We start from the raw sequence: 16,832 nt of genomic DNA, 5'->3' as shown, positions 1-16,832 counted from the left end.
AGACATGTTAATGAATGCCTCCTTTCAAACATCAGTTGTTTCATTCCTCAATATTGAAAATCGAATCTTTTGAACATTACTTAAGAGAGGAGAATTTTCGTCACTCATATTAACCAACTTTAGTAAAATGCACTGTGGCTATTTTCGTGAAAAAGCTTGATAGTCCATCAAAGTTTTTTGCAACGAAACATAAATCATGGGATTGTAGACAACCATGGTCGTATTTTCATTGTAAAATGACGAACATGGTTAAAATGAACTATTCACAGAAATAAGACAAAAATATAATGCATGGAGAAAAACAAAAGATATGTCTTATATTCTCAAGTGGAATGATACTTGACCCGGTAGTATCCGTCTTAAGAGGGACAAACCGAGAAAAATGAAAATAGGAATGAGCAACAGGAACAAAAAGATTGGAGGGGGTGGGGTAAGAGGGACCCAAAATAAGTAATGCAAGTAATTATCAGAAACAACAGTAAGTTTGGCAAGAAAACATAGTCAAGAGAGTGACAATTAGATGCCTTTGTTATCAGTAAAGTGGGAATAATAAGCAAGTATAACTGCATTCAAACAAGCAAAGCACCCCTTACCTCTCATAGTCTCGAATCTAATTTATCTTGTTTGTTCGATCACATTATCTGCCTTTTTACTACCCCACCACCATGAGCTTTCAGTACCCCAGCACTTAGCTCAGTTCATATTCCGATCTAGGGAGGGGAATTCGAACATGGGACCTGTCGTCCGCAATACCTCTGCCTTAACCACTAGGCTAAGACATCTTCGGTACAGATGAAGATTAATGTTAACTCATTGCTACTGAGGATCAAACAGAGACAAATCACAGAATTACAGAAACCATTATTCAGGTGTACAGACCATAAACTTCCGACATCACAGAAATAATGTTAGTCGCATAGTGATGGTCAGAAAACAGTGATATATACTAAATACACTGATACACTACACATCATCAGCTTCTATTGTACTCGAGACTTACCAAAAAAGGATGCAGTCATGCAGCATACATACAAAAGTTTTCATTATACCTGCCTTGGTTAAGCTGAATCTTGTAATACAATGCAATGATCGCTGTTTTTCTGCCTGCCATGTTTGAACGTCGAAATCTCCTGATGACACCAAATCAAACGAGGGAAAAATGGCAGACTTCCACATGTCTGGAAAACAGAAACACGCCTTCTTCATGCACTAACCCACTACATGCTGTACACAACTAGCTCTACTTAAAAGACTTCATTGTGCTACCTCTCAATTTCACAAATGTGTTAGCTGTGTATGCCACGTAACCAACGAGGTGAACTCGTCTTCCCCATGTTTGAATTATAATCTCCGACATTTGCAACAAAAAGGGGATCCCTGTCCTCGGGGCTATACTTTTCTGAAGAGGTCTTAGCAGAAGAGCTTCCACGCCCTTCTTGCTCCAATTCTTTGCTTAAATCTTCCATCGTCTTTTTCACAGTCGCTTTACTCATTTGTCCCGGCTCAGTGGTTGCTATACCAACCATTGTAATCCTCGGTAAAAGAGGACTATCTTTAAGTTCTTCATTGGTATAATATCCAGGTGATTCTACTGTCCTGTGAGAATGAAGAAATGTAAGAATGAAGAAACGTAGTCAGGAGAGGTGGCTGAAATGATCCAGATGAGAAAATCTACACTATGCGATCCAACATTTCTCGAGGGATTCAGAGATCAAGAATTTTCGCCATGATAAGAGACAAGAATTACCTTGTATCAGCCTCTTTCTTGCATTCACGAGGTTTCTTCATCCACGGTGGTCTCAGCCAATCTCCTAGTGGAAAACTATGATCCGCTTGCTGCAAAAGAGTACCTTGATCTTCATTCTCTGGATCCGGCTTTACAGAAGAAGAATGTTCTTGCGATTTGTTTTTACTTTCCATATTCGGGTTTGTAGAAGTTCCCAACTTTGCCACTTTTGACCAGGAAACAGCACTCCTGAAACCAGAAAAAACCCAGAAACAGTTAAGCTAATGATAAATAGCCTAGCAAACGGGTCATACAGATAGATCGAGAGCATATCGTATTTGGGTCAATTGTTACGGGTCAACTCAATCAGGTCACTTTGGATTGTGGCTATTTAAGGTTATTGTTTCCAATTAGTCATTTTGGGTCGTGTTATTTTTTGGTCGGGTCATTCCAGTCACGTCAATTGAGCCAGGCGCCCAGGTCTACTGCCAAATAAAACGCTTTTTGTGATCTCTTCCCAAACCATTTTTCCAGCAAAGCCGTCATCATCGTTTGGACATTAGTCACATTTCTACTTTGAAATGAAATGAGGCAGCAAAAGCAGATCAGAAGCATCATGTAACGTACCTCCTCTCAAATGAATCAACTATATATGGAAATTTTGGCTGAATTCCGGTTGCCTTCCTCAACCACCGGTTCCCCAACAATACTTTGTCAGCAGCATAAAGAAGTTGCATCTCTGCAGCCTTTGATATGACACTTAATGGTATTCCAGACTGTCCCATTTCATCCATTAATTCCTGAACCTGTTGATAACATCTTTTTAGAACTCCAATAAATAATTAGTTTCCATAGTTCACAACGATGTGTTACATTTAAGGAAACAGTAACGTGATTTGGGTCTATATGGCGTGAATAATACCCTAACAGCTTGCTTGCTAAACCTGCATGACAGTTAGATGTATCTCTGCTCACCTCTGTCGACTCCCATAAGCTATCAGCACTCTCTTCAATGACCTCGGCTGGAAAGCTATCATCAATCACGTCACCTCGCCGTTGCATATATCGGCTTTGAATCAAAGAATGGAAATGCTGATCAACGGATTCCTCGAGAATATTATCCAGCACGCTTTTGTCAAAAAAATATGGAGTATACCTGATGACAAGGAATTTTGTTTTTAATAACCAGATTCCTCAAAAACTGCAAAGTTAGAGACTCAGAGCTTGTATCACCCCAGGTGGTTTGAAAATTCACATAAACTTTAAATTGGATACCTAAGTTGTTGGAAACGAAAAGTGGACTGAGACAGAATGGAAAGAACGGGAAGGGGAAGAGAGGTGAGGAAGATAATTCCCCCATTTGGCTAAGCATGGAGGAAGGGGAGGGGAGGCGGAGAGAGAATACATGAATGAGATTGGACTTGAAACCTAGTTTCTCTCAGTCCTCATACATGGTTACATGGCTCAAATTCAGTCAACTGGTCCATGAGCTGAATCATGCATGCTGGAACCAAATTGGTTAGGTCGACATGGTGCTTTAGAAATTAGAACAGGCCCAATAGTCTACGAAAACAAATCCATTCCTCCAACGGAATCGCCGGAATTTTAGAAAAAAGAGAACAACAAATCATGCAACACTGCTTCATATTAAGTAGAGTAATAGCATCCTACACTTAGAAATGAGTATGATACTGAACCCTTCATTTTAAGCCAAAAACATGAGACTTTTCATTAAGTAGACCAGTCCGGCACGTGGAACCAATGAACCATACTTCTAACCGGGGATGAGTAACATATACAGGGTGTAAAGGAGACATCCAAATATCTCCAGCTGATGGAGGGTAAATAGTCCCCTCCCAAAATTTCCTCTTCCTTCCTACCGGCGCTTAATTGTTTCTTAGACAAATGATGTTGGATCCTTCCCACTAACTCAATTCCCTTCCTCCCTCCCTTTCCTCAACCAAATATGGTGCAAAAGTATATTCATAATAGCAACTTAAAATGATATAACCAACCCACTAACCATCAAAGGGAGAAGAAAGAGCCTGAAGAGGGGCTATCAATCTCTAGAAACAGGACGGTTAAAGGTCTCTTACGCTCTCTAAAAAATGTTTTCTTAAATTAACCCTATCATTATAAAAAGCTATTTCCACGTCAATAATGAATACACGAAGACATAAGGTCACTTGTCCCGATGTCTTCTTTTTCATTTGGTCTTGATGTAGTATTAAGCAAACCTCAATGATCTAATATTCACACCCACAAAACATGATTAATCCTACATCCAGTGAAGAGCAGCATTTTGAAGACCTACAAAATTCTTACATAAGAGTGCTGAGTTTCAAAGTTGTGTCCCTCTTGTTTTCAACGTCAGTCATAAACCTAAATTTACCATGATTAACCCTCATACTGTAAACAGTAACAATAGCGATAGTCTAGATCATATAGTAGTTGTTACCTCTCCCATCAGCTACTTTATTTGTTATACACATTACCATAGAAGTGGAAAGGGAAAGGAGGTAAGAGAGGGAAAACGGACGAAACTGAAACCCAATCCCCATTCTCCATGTGATTGGTTGTCAAACAAATGCCAAACAAATTTCTACCTCAACTTCAAAAATGCACAGCTCTCTCGCATGATCCTGACCTACTCACTTTTTGCCTCCACCGCCATAGTATACCTCCTTCCAGCGTCCATCAGCTCCATCATCCTCAGCATTGCTCCCATATCAAAGTGGTGTTATTTACTTCTGACCATTTGGTGGTCGACACTGACTACGTAGCTCACAGCCTAAAGCTCTAGTGGCAAGAAACACCCACTTTAGGAAAAAGGTGATGGTGAAGGTTGATTATTGATGGCAAGAAACTCCCATATTAATGGCTGGTTGGCATCTAACAGATCTAGGTACTTCTTTCACACTCACTCCCTTCTCTTTTCATCTACTTAGTTTTTTCAAAGTGATGGTGAAGGTTGGTTATTGTTGACAGTTACCGGGACGTAGCGGAATTGGTGGCGCATTTGGGAGTTTCTGTGACAGCCATATTGTTTTACATATAGGAAATGCACAACCAAGTTCCCCATTCCTGAAACCACCAGATGCCAGATGGAATGACCCCATAATCTCTATATTAGTAAAAGAACCCCTAAAAAGATCCTTCTTAACTCAGTCAACTTCTCCTAGTACCAATATATATCAAAGGCCAGAGGGTCAGAAGCTGATCCCGGACAAAACCTTGACACCGTGCCTTTTCAAGCATTTTCACAGTTTATTGACGTCTATATCTTTTACAATTGACATCCTTCTCAGTCTAATTGAGGCAAATAAGTAGTATCCTCCAATCAGTGTAGAGTTTAAACTCTAGTTAGGTGAAATTCCACCATGTTCCTATCTAAAATTGTTTCTTGATTTGATGCTACCATATAGTTTTATAGTCGACAAATCCTGAATTTATCAATACATGAACTTTCAGTCATGTGCACATAGAAATCAGATCTTCTTGAGGGCACGTCGGGCACTATTGTTTTACAATAAATGATAAAACAAACATACCACTTAACTCCTTCGGGGGTTGCTATAGCAATATCCAAGTTTTGGGCGGAAAACACAGGAACTCCATCAATGCTTCGACCATTAGTTTTTTTATTTCCATTCAACAGTTTACTAGCTGCCTTGACCTGAAATCAGTGGAAGCAACAAGAAATATCTATTTCACGTTATGTGCTTAATAGATACTAACTCCAACAACAAACTTCTGATTGTTACCTGTTTTGCATTGGGAACAAACTGAAAAAGATGAGGCTTCTCCTGTAGATGGAAATTACATCAATAAACTCAGAATTCAGTGCAAGGGAACACTTGATCACCCACCCGCCCATTCTCAAAGACGTGGAGATGGGGATTCGTGCCAATAGCATAAAAAAAGAGCATTGCAAGAGCTTCAACACCCAAGTTTTTGCAAAGTTCATGAATCATTTCAAAATTCAGAGGGTTTGGTCCAACAGTGACTGACTAAATAAGTTATAACCCCATTCATAGTATAGGAGATTTTTCTAGGCTAGCTGGACATTTCTGTATCCTCTTCATAAGCAATAGAGCAAATCTCAACCTTATACTAGCTTAGTCTTTAATAAACTCATACATCTCATCTTATTCCATTTCTTTCCCTCATCCACGCATCGCATCCTATTACAGCCTAAGTATTTTTCATTGCATTTCTATTCATAACCTGCATGATTGTTCCTTTTGGTAGCACTATAATTACACACATCAGATGCACAGATCATACCACACAAAAATGGAAAAGAAAAGTAACAGCTTACCTTAAAATGCTCATATGCTAAATCAAGTCGACAAGATCCCACAATGCCGCTAGGTATGTTCAGTTTTTTGACGTATGAAACTGAAAAGATAAGAACAATTAGTAGAGTATCCAAAGCAGCTGAAGTAAACAGATATCGTGTTATATACACCAGACACTTTGCCACTACAGAACACAATTAAAGAACATTTCTATAAGATGTGATTATGTGACCATCTATGTCATTATGTATATACTGTGAACCCATTACTTTAACCCTCAGGGTATCGCAAACCAGCATACAAAGCGAACAAGACCCCTTACAATGAGAAGGACCAAACAAAAATTGGAGCTGCCACATGACAAGGTCCAACTCACACCTGCATCACCCAGGTCCATGAAAAAACGGAAGACAGGACCAGATTCATTCTTTACTACTGAAGACAGCATCTTCTTCATCCACTCCGGTGCTCTGCATATGCATGAACAAAACAGCAACAACGCTCATGTAAGCACACCCTCAAGTGAAATGGGAGAATAATGAAAACAGCAGAAACAAAATGCTTTATCTTCCCCTTCTTCCATCTTCTCTTATCTCAGTGTCTTTTGGGGTGCCTAGTTTGCTATTTTTCTTAACCATGGAAGCATTCTCGATTAGCATTCAATGCTTTACACAAGAAAAACCACTAGTATGCTTAGACTTCCAAGTTTCAAGAAGTCTTCTGATATCAGTCAAAACTCGAAAGGCATGCAGAAATATCTCCGAACGTCAAATGTAACAACAGATAACTTTGAGAAAACTCAAAAAAATAATTATAAATAGATCGGCGATGTGAAGCACAATCATTTTCGGTCCAACAAGACAACTGCAATCTACGGAGAAACAATTACCGCGAAGGGAGAAATAAGGAGGTATGGTTTTCAATTTTTCATCAATGACACATTTTAAGTATAACAACATGACCTCAGTCCTATTCGAGGTTGAAGCAAAGCTGAAGCTTCAAAAGCGCATCATCCGGTGCAAAAAGTAGACTAGTACAAAATCATCATTATTACCAAGGACAGAACTACAAAGTAGTGAAGTACAAACCAGTACAGGCATAGGGGAAGCAGGAGAACCATGACCTCAGTAGTTAAAAAACAGAAGATAAGTGGTATACTGATCATATTGAACAACCTAGCTGCAAACTGAAAATGCGGCAGGCGGCAAGTATATATGGATAATAGTATAGGGGGATATTATTATCCAACATATAGGCTACTTCAAAGCTCGGAATGCAAAGGTTAAGATCCTTAAGAGTTGGTGCCCTTCGAAATACAGGGAAAAAGCTCCTACTTTTGTGGAACAGATGCTCCCAAACCAACAATCAGTGAGCAAATATGAACCGGAGCTTCCATTTGACACGCTCGGTTGCTTATACACCTCACAATTAGGTAAACTAATAGTTTAAAACTTCTAATCCACTATTTGTTGGGTGATATCAAGCAAATCAATGGCCATGTAAAGTAGAAATTCCTCAATTCAATTAGGTAAAGACAACTAATTAGTCGAAAGTCCAAGCAAGCTCCCCAAAAAATGAATCTATATAGAGTTATGGTCGTGTTATCATGTATATGTAAATTGTAAATACAGATACCCATATGCCGCCTAAACAAAATTTCATAAAATTATACTCCGTACTTACAACATAACGGACCATGGTATAAGGAGGTCTACTGCCTATAATAATGATTTTTTTCTTTATATATCCTACAACTTAGTAATTGTTATCAAACTTCCAACAACAATCAAAAGAACATATATCAGCCCCCAATTGCGCGTAAACCTCATTATTCTTTAACTTCAGATAATGTTCTTAGAAATCTAGACGCAATTGTTGTTACTCATCATCCAAAACAACTGCATTATGTTAACCTACCAGATAAGGCTCTACTTATCCCCTTTACCCTACAATTTGCAAACCCAATTGACACACTAGGGTAATGTTGTCGCCGTGCCGTCGTTGCTCTTCACCACTTTTCGAAAACCATCATTCTCAATAACAATTAACTACACAACCCTAACGAGCTCTGAGTATATAACAAAAGCATAATTCAACATAGTACTCCCTCCGCCTCATTCATTTGTTTACCTTTGGTTAAAATACCGCTTACAAAGAAAGCAAGAAAAACAGTAAATAAATGATTGGGACGGAGCGAGTATTAAATTAAAGAAAAGAAAGTACCTTTGAGAAAAGAAGGGAATATCAAAATGGGAAGAAACAGCCATAAGACCAGTACCAGTAAGGTCACACATACTAAACACCTGTCCAACAAACGCGGGCCCACCGGTACTACTTCCTAACCCGGTACCGGTTCTTCCGGTGGACTTCAACCCGCCAATTCTGACCATGGATGGGAAACCCGACCCGGGTGTGTCGGGTTTGGACCGGAGGGCTGGTGGGTCATTGGGGGTTGACTCGGAGAAGGGAAGCAGTAGAGGTGGTGGGAGAGGGAGAGGGAGGAAGAGGTGAGACGGTGTCGTTTTGGGTGGGGAATTGGACGGTGTCGTTTTAGGGGTTAGGAAGGTGGTTATGTTTGAGGCTGTTGTTTGGAGGAAGGTGGTGATGTGGTTGTGATTCTGGTGGTTGTTTTGGTGGTAGTGGTGGTGGTGGTGGTGTCTTGGTGGTGGTGCCATGGAGAAGGGGGAATAATTTACATGAGAGAGGTGGTTTTGGGTTGTTCGTTTTGTGGGAGAATAGATGTGGTTGTCAAGTTGTGTGTGCTCTCAAGTGGGAGGAAGTTTTGGAGTTTGGGCATAGTTGATCCGACTTAAGAAACCCGATTCAATTAACCTGGTTCTAATCTAAATGATAAAATCTGAGCACGACTCAATTCAAAGTATGATTGATGTAAGATGAAGAATCATCCCATCTAACGAATGAGTAATTGTAAATCGGGTATTTTCAGTACAAATTTTACTTACTATAGTACATACGGAGTATTTGACAATTTTATTCCCCTTGTTTATCCATCATTTTCTCTCCTTTCTTGATCAACGTTTAAAATATTTGGCACTCAATTGTATTATAGTGTATCGATTTGTTACTTTTAGCTTTAGAAAACAATACTTCATGTAAATGACACTAACTTGATGGGCGTCAAATTCGATCAACGTGTCACCAAATGATAATCAACTAAAAAATTAACTGATTTGATTTAACTTAAAAATGGATAATGCTCAACATAATTTGACCTTAGTATCCCGTGCGGCCGTGATACGCTGTAAATCAGTCAAAACTCATCTAAATGATGTGATTATAGCTGACAAAACTAACCAAGATTCGTACACACTTTACATCTGACTAGATTAACAATAGTGACTCGACCCTAAACGTTTATTATCGCGTACTAAGGTTGGACATTGAATTAGACCAGTAGGGGCCGCCGAAGTGTTGAACCTGGTCATTCTAACCCAAGACCAACCCCTTCAAAAGAGGTAAATTGTGGGAGGTGGGTCCCATCAAGTTTGGTCTGACCTGGATAAACAGAAAACCATTTTTAAAAGCTATTTTAACAAGCCAATTGGGTGGAACAGTGGCGGTTCGTGTTTTCCGTCCCCAAAGCCGAGCTAGACGAGGCTAATCCGCAGTCCTAATAATTTATACCATCATTATCTCTACACAACTTGATAATAATAAATCCACTCTACCTCACTCAACCTCATAACTACCAAGCCTAATACAACTCAAATGTTTGCAATTCCAAATGAGTTACGGACAATTACAACCCTATTCTTTTGGATTGAATAAAATTGAACTGAAATGAGTTAAGTTGAATTGAATATAGCTGAAATAAAATTGAGTTGAAGTGGATTGAATTTAGGTAGATTGAGCTGACCTGAATTAGGCTTAAATCCCTACTCTTTAAAAAGAGGGAACTTCATCTACTGTAGCAATGAATAGTTCTTGGCCGCTGTCAACCGTTGATTTCTCCCTTTCAATCCCATCCTTCCCTTCTAACTTAACCTAATATCTTTGTTCATTGTTTTCATTCCGTCTTTTAATCTTGCTGCTCACTCTCAATCTGCTTCACAGCATCGCCATCAACAACCAACCCACTTCTCAATCTCAATCTCATCTCAATTCACAACCGTCAATCAAAGCTTAATTTTTCGATCTTCAACACTGTTTCAGAGTTTATCTCTCGCTTTCTTCTGTTCCATTCTCCTCATTCCCATCCGTTTCTTGTTTCTCATTGCGATCCGCATTCTTTGATCAACACCTAGGTATTTTCTTCTAATCTTAAATATTATTTGTTGATTTTTTAGACTTATCTCATTTCTCTGTCGTTTTAATAATCGATTGTTAAGTGGTTAACATGTTGGCGGAAATGCTCTTTGAGCTCTGGATCCGTAATTTTTTTACTATAGATTGGGAAGCTAATAATTACGATCTTGGATTTGGGGTTTTGTTTCAGATTGCAGCGCGCGACCGACGGCGTCCTTTGTTGATATCGTTGTTGTGGTTATTTTGGGTGCGAATAGTCTTTGGTACTATTATTGTGTTTGTTTTTGATTATTTTTAGGATTATTATTGTTGTAATTAATGTTATTAATATCACTATTATTTGTATCGTTATTATTAGTGGTGTTGTTATTATTGTCCTTTTGTTAACTAAGCGTTTGTTGGTATTACTTGAGTTGTTCTTGTTGTTGCCGCTAGCAAAACTATTGGTTAAGAGTCAAATTCGGCTCTCAGTAGCCATGTGTGATCAATACTTGTTGTGATGGTTCTTTTTGGGATGACCATTGGGCCGGCCTGAAATTTGGCTATGCCACCGGGCCAAACAGACTTTAGAGATGTTCATCACAAGGGGAATTTTTATTGTATCTGGTTGCTTTAGAGCCTAGGCTCGTGTTCCACTGTTCGCTCATATACATTGCATCTAGGCGTATTTGTCTATTTATCTTATTTGGTATTAATGGGTCGTCCTGATCTGTTATTGTATGCTCAGGAACTAGCTGTGTCAAGGCTTTTGGTGGCTATGGACCTATGGTGTGTGCGTATCCCTAACGGGCTGTGTAGGGCCGTTTATGTATGCGATCTTTTAACCGCTTCCTTTTTACTTTTGAATTCTTTTACTGGAAAACAAACTTACAGCTGTCCTTGTGTGTTCGTGTGTTCAGGTGCTCATGGTGTCCAGATACTCGCCGCCTATTGATATATGGGACATCTGACCGATACGCTGTCTGTACTGGGGTGCTGGTGTATTCAATCCTTTGGTCTGCTTTACTTTGCCGTAGTCAAGACTTCCTCGAGTCGTTTACATCTAAGCCCTACGTTTGAAGAAGCGCACGCTGGAAAGTACTGTATTCTATCCTGAGTCTTATGGTTATTGGCGTCTTTAAACTGAAGCTTTCATATACTTCTTGACTTTCTATGACTATGGGGCATTCGAGATTGTTATTGTCTGATTAGGTCGGCTTTAATCGGTTTGTGTGACATTGCATCTTGTTGGTTTCTCGACTTTTACTCATACTGAGATGACCATACCAAAGACCAACGGGCTTATTCGAGGTAGTTTGCAAACATCGATGCGTGTTATTAGAGCTAGAGGTAACTAATCCGTTGTTAGGGGTTACTTAGGTCAGTCTAGAGTTCAGATAACCCAAAACTCTCGCTTGTATTATCTTTGTGTTGTCACGATTTAGCACTTGAGGTTTAGTGTCCCCTTAGTTTAGCTAGATCATGGGTTGAGTGTCTATGAAATATGTGTCATCTACGGATTGGCTCTGGAAATGTACGGGTGTTGATTTGGGTTAGCTTGAATGCCAATAGTTCTTTTTATGATTGTATTGTAGTTGTGTTTAGAGTCCTATAGGTTTACGTGGTGTACCAATGGCTTTTTGTGGCTATGGACCTATGGTGTGTGCGTATCCCTAACCGGCTGTATAGGGCCGTTGATGTATGCGATCTTTAAACTTGCTTTCTTAGTACTTTTGAATTTTTTTCCTTGAAAATAAAACTACAAGTTTGTCCTCGTGTGTTCGTGTGTTCAGTGCTCATGGTGTCCGTGTTCTCGCCGCCTATTGATATGTGGGGCATCTGACCGTTACGCTGTCTGTTCTGGGAAGCTGGTGTATTCGATCCTTTAGTCTGCTTTACTTTGCCGTGGTCAAGACTACCTCGACATCGTTTACATTTAATCCCTAGGCTTTAGGGAGCGCGAGCTAGAAGGTAATGTATTCTATCATGAATCCTAATGTATTCTATCATGAATCCTATGGTTTTTTATTACGACCGATGCCAAGGACAGATTCAAAACCAGGCCCATCCTATGTAACATACTTCTAGGGCCTAATTACTCCCATTCGTCTCAATTATTTGTTTGCCTTTGATTAAAATACTTCTCACACACAATAAAAAAGGTGAGCAAATGATTGAGACGGAGGGAGTATTTGGTTGTTTTGAGATTTATTTCTGCATGTAGCTATTGAAAAGGAGGTTTTTACTCTAGGATATGGTGGAATTGTACTGTAAATGAAGCTTTTTTGATTGGAAGTTTTCATCGTGAGTGAAATAGTGAGCTAATAGATGATCGAAATAGGATATTACTCTTTAACTTTAGCTTTGCTGCGGATAGGGTTTGGCCTTTTGTCATGTTGTTGACTATTTTTCTGTCATCTCATTGTGGATGGTCATTGTTGTTTCTCGTTAGCTTACGTCATTAATCGACATGTTATTGTTCGGAATTTTCAAAGACTTCAGAAGAAACTTTTGGTGGCAGTTGTGTTTTGTTGGTAGCTTGTATATTTTGAAACAAGAAAATTTTGTGTATATATAGGCGTGACATGGGATTGTTGATGTCTCCATGACTCAATGAGTCAATGTTCTTAGAGAAAGCACATTAAACAGATTGCTGGTTATAGAAGTTTTGACGGATAGTTAAACTTTTCCGTTGACGTGTTGCTTTATGTTCTCTTCGGTAGATGCATTTAGGAATGGTGGAGTCTGAAGGTATGGGTTGTCCTTCACTTCTTTGCCATTGCATTAGTATAGTCAATTCTGAATCGCTGATCGTATGTAACACATTTTATGGACAAGTTGGTCTCATATGAGATCGTATCATGTATGTTTTGTGTTTATGAACGCACATCACATACTACATACTACACTTGTGTACTGAACTTTAAATTGCTATACTAACCATCATGGGAACTGGAAAGCGGACCATGAGGGTACTCAAGGGCGCTATTAGTCAAGTCATTAAATATGTTAGTTAAAATAGGAAAGGCATTTGAAGCAATTAGTTGCAGTTGTATTGATTACCTAGCGACTTATGATATCATTGGAAAGTTCGTTAAAGTAGATTTTTTGTACAAAAAATGATGGTTATTTCTGCTCTAAAAGTGGTCTAAATTTGCGCGAGTTTTTTACTAATATATGATTAATGTGTCGTTGGGTGCACAGCACAAATGGAGGGGAAATTAGAGGAAAACAGGTGGTGCAGATTTTTTCAAGAAAGGTTAGAGAACCACAAGAGACGTGAGGGGGACACAGCAGGGAATCGGTTTTATTAGCTTTAGGCAAACATTTACACTTAACAAAAAAACATAACGGTGATGTAGGTTGGGGTACTTAACTAGATTATGTTAAAGTTGAATCCCTTTAACTATTTTTTTTTCATTAGTATAGGTCTTATCTTGGTGTTAACTCATTTTTCTCAAATAATAGCCATCAGCTTAAAGACGTAAACTTTAAAGTGTCTTTAACTGAAACCTTCATATATATCTTTTTATTTGTTGTATCATGGAAGGGATTTGTTCCTTAAAATCGAAAAATTATTTACCACGATCAACTTTTCAAATTCTCTAATTTCTAGCGCCTTCACGTGCGTTAGCAAAGGTCACTTCTCTGAGTTTGGTTTAAGCTACTTAAAGCCCTGTGTAAGTAATTCTAGCTGTATCTTTTCTAAAATCTCATTTACTGCCTATTTGTGTCAGCTTGTGTGTGGTATTGTCTTGAAGGAGTACTTAGGGTGTAGTAATAACACAAGGGTACGGCTGCGAGCTTCTTACTACCCTTTGTAATATGCGAGATCCCCCTTGTGTCACTAAAGTAAATGGTGCTCTTCTTCTTGTTGTTATTATGAGGATGAGGGTAATGCTGCTCTGAAGTCACTAGGGTAATGCTGCTCTTTGCAATACGCAAGACGGAGTCTTGCTAACCGTTCGGCTATTCATGGCCATGATTTTGAAGGACAAAATGTAGCAACACCTGTTATTAAATTTACTAACAATTACTAATTTGAGCATGCTTTAGGTGTGATTCATATAGTTTGGGGATATTTTAAAAAGAGAGAAAAAAACACATAAGCACTTCGCTAATCCAGTTGCCTCGCTTTTTAATCGTGGTCTGGCTGCATTTCTTTATATAGGGTATATAGACATCGTCTGATAATATTTTCTTGATAAGGTAAAATCTGGATTACTTCGTAGAGTTTCCATTCTCATTTTGTCAATAGAGTTTGCATTCTCACTTTTGTAGTTGCATGAACAAACATTATATTGCATTAAAAGAGTTCATACTAACTTGTTTGAGTATTGTCAAACATGTAATGACTAATATGAATTACCTCATGCAATAACAACATAACAACTTTTTTCAAGGTACCTTACATCACGTAGATTTATGTCTCTTTGTTTATATAATAGGTAGCCATATTTTTTTCCTTCTAATAAAGCCTCAGCATATGCATGTTATGTATTGGTTTTTTTCAGGCTATATGAAGTCATTGCTGGCGACTCTTTAGAAGAACTTACTTGGGCAAGGAGGGTCTCGTGGAAGCACCTCACTTTCAAGCTTTTAGTCCTTATCATCTACACAAGTAGCTACGGAGCCTCATCCCATTATTTGGTCTGCTATATAGCAAGGTCTTTAGCTTCGTGAATTGTGATATAGTTTTGTTGTACTACATGTTTAATACTTTAGGTTTAGTCGTGCTAATTGATTCATTGGATGCTTAAGTACACCATTGTATATTATTGTGCTAGATGACTCGGTGTCGTCGGGAGTTCTACCAAATTATTGAAAATTTGAAATCCCAAGTTAATGTAGCTGAAGAATATATTCTTTTTTTTTTTTTTTTTTTTTTTTGTAAGATTGAGATCGAAAGTATGCTTCTCCTCTTAATGCTTTTACGTTCCACCCCTATCTTATCACGTAAGTAACTGAATTTGTCTCCCTCCAAATTCCCATATGTAAGCAAAATCATTTATGTGATCCACCACGTGCGCTAATCTTGCAAGTTCGCTACATAGTTTTTCCTTTCATATTTCAATTTCTCATGACAAATTGTTGAAAAGCATTCCTTAATTAGCACCTTAACATGTGTCCATTAGGCACATAATAGAAAAAAACTCTTTTCTTTTTATTGTGATTTGTTTTCTTATAACATGTGTGTGCTGTAGTTTAGGTGGTAATGTAATAACATGTATTGGAGTTTGATTTTTCACATAGCATTCCTTCTAGCACGAAACAATAAAGCTTAATTTTAGGCGCATTCTATATATGTAGTATAGTACAAACATTGTTCTATACATGCATTGTTGTCAGAATCCCGATTCGATTCAACGATTTTACGATTTTCCGATCCAAAAATGCTTGATCGATCCTGGATCCTACGATTCTATCATGATTGTAGAATCTTACGATCCTACTAATTTGAAAATTTCTAGAGGTAGGATCATAATACGATTCTACGTTTCTACGATCCTACCATCCGATTCCATGGTAAAAATATTGATATATGTTTTTATAAAATAATCCCTAATTTCGTGTATGTTGTAAGAATATGTTCATACAACGATACTAAAATCATTAATTATCAATATTTTATGGATAAATATAATAAATAAGTGTTTTGATCTTCAATTAGATAGTTTTACCAAATAAAAAACTACATATATAGTGAGTTTGTAGAATCTTACGATTCTACGATCCGATTCTACCGACTCGATCCTACCCTTCTCATCGATCCAAAGTAGAATCCCGATCCTAACAACATTGTATACATGTTTTGGGCAAGATGAGAGACAATATCGACTTCTATTATGAAGCTTTCTAACGAGGTCATCTACATGATTTGCCGAATTGGGGCACCGCGCCCGATAGGGCGCGGAGCAACAACTAGTTAAATAAAAAAAGACAGGGCTTACTTCCGGCTCGATTAATTCAAATTACCAAAACCAATACAAGTTCTCTATTCTCTTCTTGGGTCAAGTGACACGAATCAACCATAACTCTCTCCCAAAAATGGAAAAACCCCAAAAATAAAACAAAATCTCAATAAAACCCATTTTATTACACAAACAACACAAACAAAACCCCCCATCAAATTCCATCCCCTGCTTCATCCAAGGTAAAATTTTGATTTCATTATCAAATTCTGTATACATAGCTCAGTTTTAATAATTTAAATTATACATTTTCAATTACATCACTTCCTGCTACATTTTTTTTTTCTATTTTTTAATTGTTTGTTTAATTTTGTTTGTGTAATTAATGATAGTTTTTGGAATCTGGGTTGCTGAGTATGTGAATTGAGTAACGTTTGCATTTATATTGGTGCCCAGATTAAGATCTTGGTTAATTAAGGTTAATTATGTATCAGTTTGAAGTGATTCTTGAAGTGATGGGTCAAAATGTCTGTAAAGTTGTTGTCTTTGATTGGTTGAATTGTATGATTTATTGTATTTGAGTTAGGGAGCAATGTGTGTTTTAAAGGGTGCCTTGAAATCAAGTTTTTAGATGCTAATGTTAATACA

The 16,832-nt window shown here is 38.1% G+C and overlaps 1 protein-coding gene across 1 annotated transcript; it reads right to left on the bottom strand.

Moving 5' to 3' along the window:
- Nucleotides 1-802: 802 nt before the first annotated feature.
- On the bottom strand, nucleotides 803-8,798 carry LOC141606485 (uncharacterized). The gene is made up of 9 exons (XM_074425634.1): nucleotides 8,251-8,798; nucleotides 6,406-6,497; nucleotides 6,048-6,127; nucleotides 5,491-5,532; nucleotides 5,278-5,402; nucleotides 2,702-2,882; nucleotides 2,354-2,532; nucleotides 1,748-1,975; nucleotides 803-1,596 (listed from the first exon to the last, which is right to left on the bottom strand). Exons 1-9 carry the CDS (start codon nucleotides 8,700-8,702, stop codon nucleotides 1,287-1,289), a joined length of 1,689 nt encoding a protein of 562 aa, XP_074281735.1. The 5' UTR covers nucleotides 8,703-8,798; the 3' UTR covers nucleotides 803-1,286.
- Between the last annotated feature and the right edge of the window lie 8,034 nt (nucleotides 8,799-16,832).

This window comes from Silene latifolia, chromosome 10 (genome assembly GCF_048544455.1).
Source record: "Silene latifolia isolate original U9 population chromosome 10, ASM4854445v1, whole genome shotgun sequence".
Taxonomy (NCBI): Eukaryota; Viridiplantae; Streptophyta; class Magnoliopsida; order Caryophyllales; family Caryophyllaceae; genus Silene; species Silene latifolia.
Note: the sequence above shows the minus strand (reverse complement) of the source record. Positions and strands in the feature narration are given on the sequence as shown.